This window comes from Aplysia californica, unplaced genomic scaffold, assembly GCF_000002075.1.
Source record: "Aplysia californica isolate F4 #8 unplaced genomic scaffold, AplCal3.0 scaffold00408, whole genome shotgun sequence".
Taxonomy (NCBI): domain Eukaryota; kingdom Metazoa; phylum Mollusca; class Gastropoda; order Aplysiida; family Aplysiidae; genus Aplysia; species Aplysia californica.
Genome location: NW_004797678.1, coordinates 648,364 through 649,699, shown reverse-complemented (window position 1 = coordinate 649,699; position 1,336 = coordinate 648,364). Strand labels below are relative to the sequence as shown.

Genomic DNA, 1,336 nt, shown 5'->3' with positions numbered 1-1,336 from the left:
GGTTGGCGGGGTCATACAGGTGTCTTAGTTGGCGGTAAAAAAAAAATTCTTAATTAAGGGGAGAGCATAAAGTATCGTTAAGAGAAAGCTAAGTGTGAAGAAAGGTTGCCTATATTCTTTTGTGATCGATGGAGTTGTTAGCGGGAGGGTTTGTGTGGCTTAATCACGCCCACACACGTTTGAAAAGTCTCAAGCTTATTTCAATGAAGAATTATGTTAAGTGCTCCATTCAGAATCGAACTTTTAATCAGTACTTTTTCGTCTTCTAAATCTGGCTCATTATGTCGCTTTGCTTTTAATCTTACCTGACTGTATATTCAGAATAAATTTTGCCAACAAAAGGTTGAAAAAATCCCCAACTACGTCACAAGCAACAACAACAACAACAACAACAACAACAGCAGCAGCAGCAGCAGCAGTAGCAGTAGCAGCAGTAGCAGCAGCAACAACAATAATGAAAACAGCATAGATCTACTGCTCCACTTGGGAAAGAAAAATAATCGAAACTATGAAATGAACACAGCAAGGGTAAACTAATTATATTACTTTCTAAAGCAATATTCCAGCTTCTGTTTTGCATAAAATATGTCAATACACATGGAAAAAAAGCTGACAATCTTATCGGTGCGTTTTGTTTCTAGTGTAATGTAACATTCTCAAAAACAATATTCCTGTTTCTGATCTTTATGACTCATTGGAAGAACATGCTTTGGGTGTTATTGGAAAGCGATAATGTTTCTTGCGTTTTATGACCAACTTACTTATCTTTACAATAAGGGCAATAAACAATTCTTCCCATCTCCAAAGATTCCTTGCAGTCCGCTGGGAGAACCTTCTCATACGTTTACCGTCGTAAGAAAAGACAACACTGAAGCATTCACGAAGTAGCTGTGAACTCCTTGGCACTTGAAGAATATACTGGGCGATTTGTCTTCCAAAGGTGTAAGGAGTGGGCGAGAAGGCTGAATCCACAAACCAGACATCTGCACGGTCGTGTTTTCCGTCGCCATTTCTAAACACGTTTTGAGAAATCATAAAATAGAAGGAAAAGTGAGCCTCAAACTTACTAAAATTTAGTTTGATCTGAGAGCTAAAGAGGCAGATAAATCAATCCAACTAAAATAACATTACAAAGCCAATTACTAGGTAGGTATACGCGGATTAAGTCATCGTTTTCGAGTTTTGTGACAGTGGTATTTCTAACTGCTCTTGTGTGTGGTGTGTGTCCTCTGATCTCTGAGAATACGGCACATCAACAGACAGTGGTAACGACACACTGTGGCTTTTCATCCTAAGTGGCCAACACTCAGACGTTTCCTGTCCCTCCCCCCACCCC

The 1,336-nt window shown here is 39.4% G+C and overlaps 1 protein-coding gene across 1 annotated transcript in view; it reads right to left on the bottom strand.

Moving 5' to 3' along the window:
- LOC101845348 (heparan-sulfate 6-O-sulfotransferase 2) overlaps nucleotides 1-1,265 on the bottom strand; it is a gene marked incomplete in the record, with an annotated part of 10,561 nt that extends 9,296 nt beyond the window's left edge. Inside the window, 1 exon segment of the mRNA XM_005104188.3 lies at nucleotides 762-1,265. Coding sequence (XP_005104245.2) covers nucleotides 762-799 — 38 coding nt within the window.
- Between the last annotated feature and the right edge of the window lie 71 nt (nucleotides 1,266-1,336).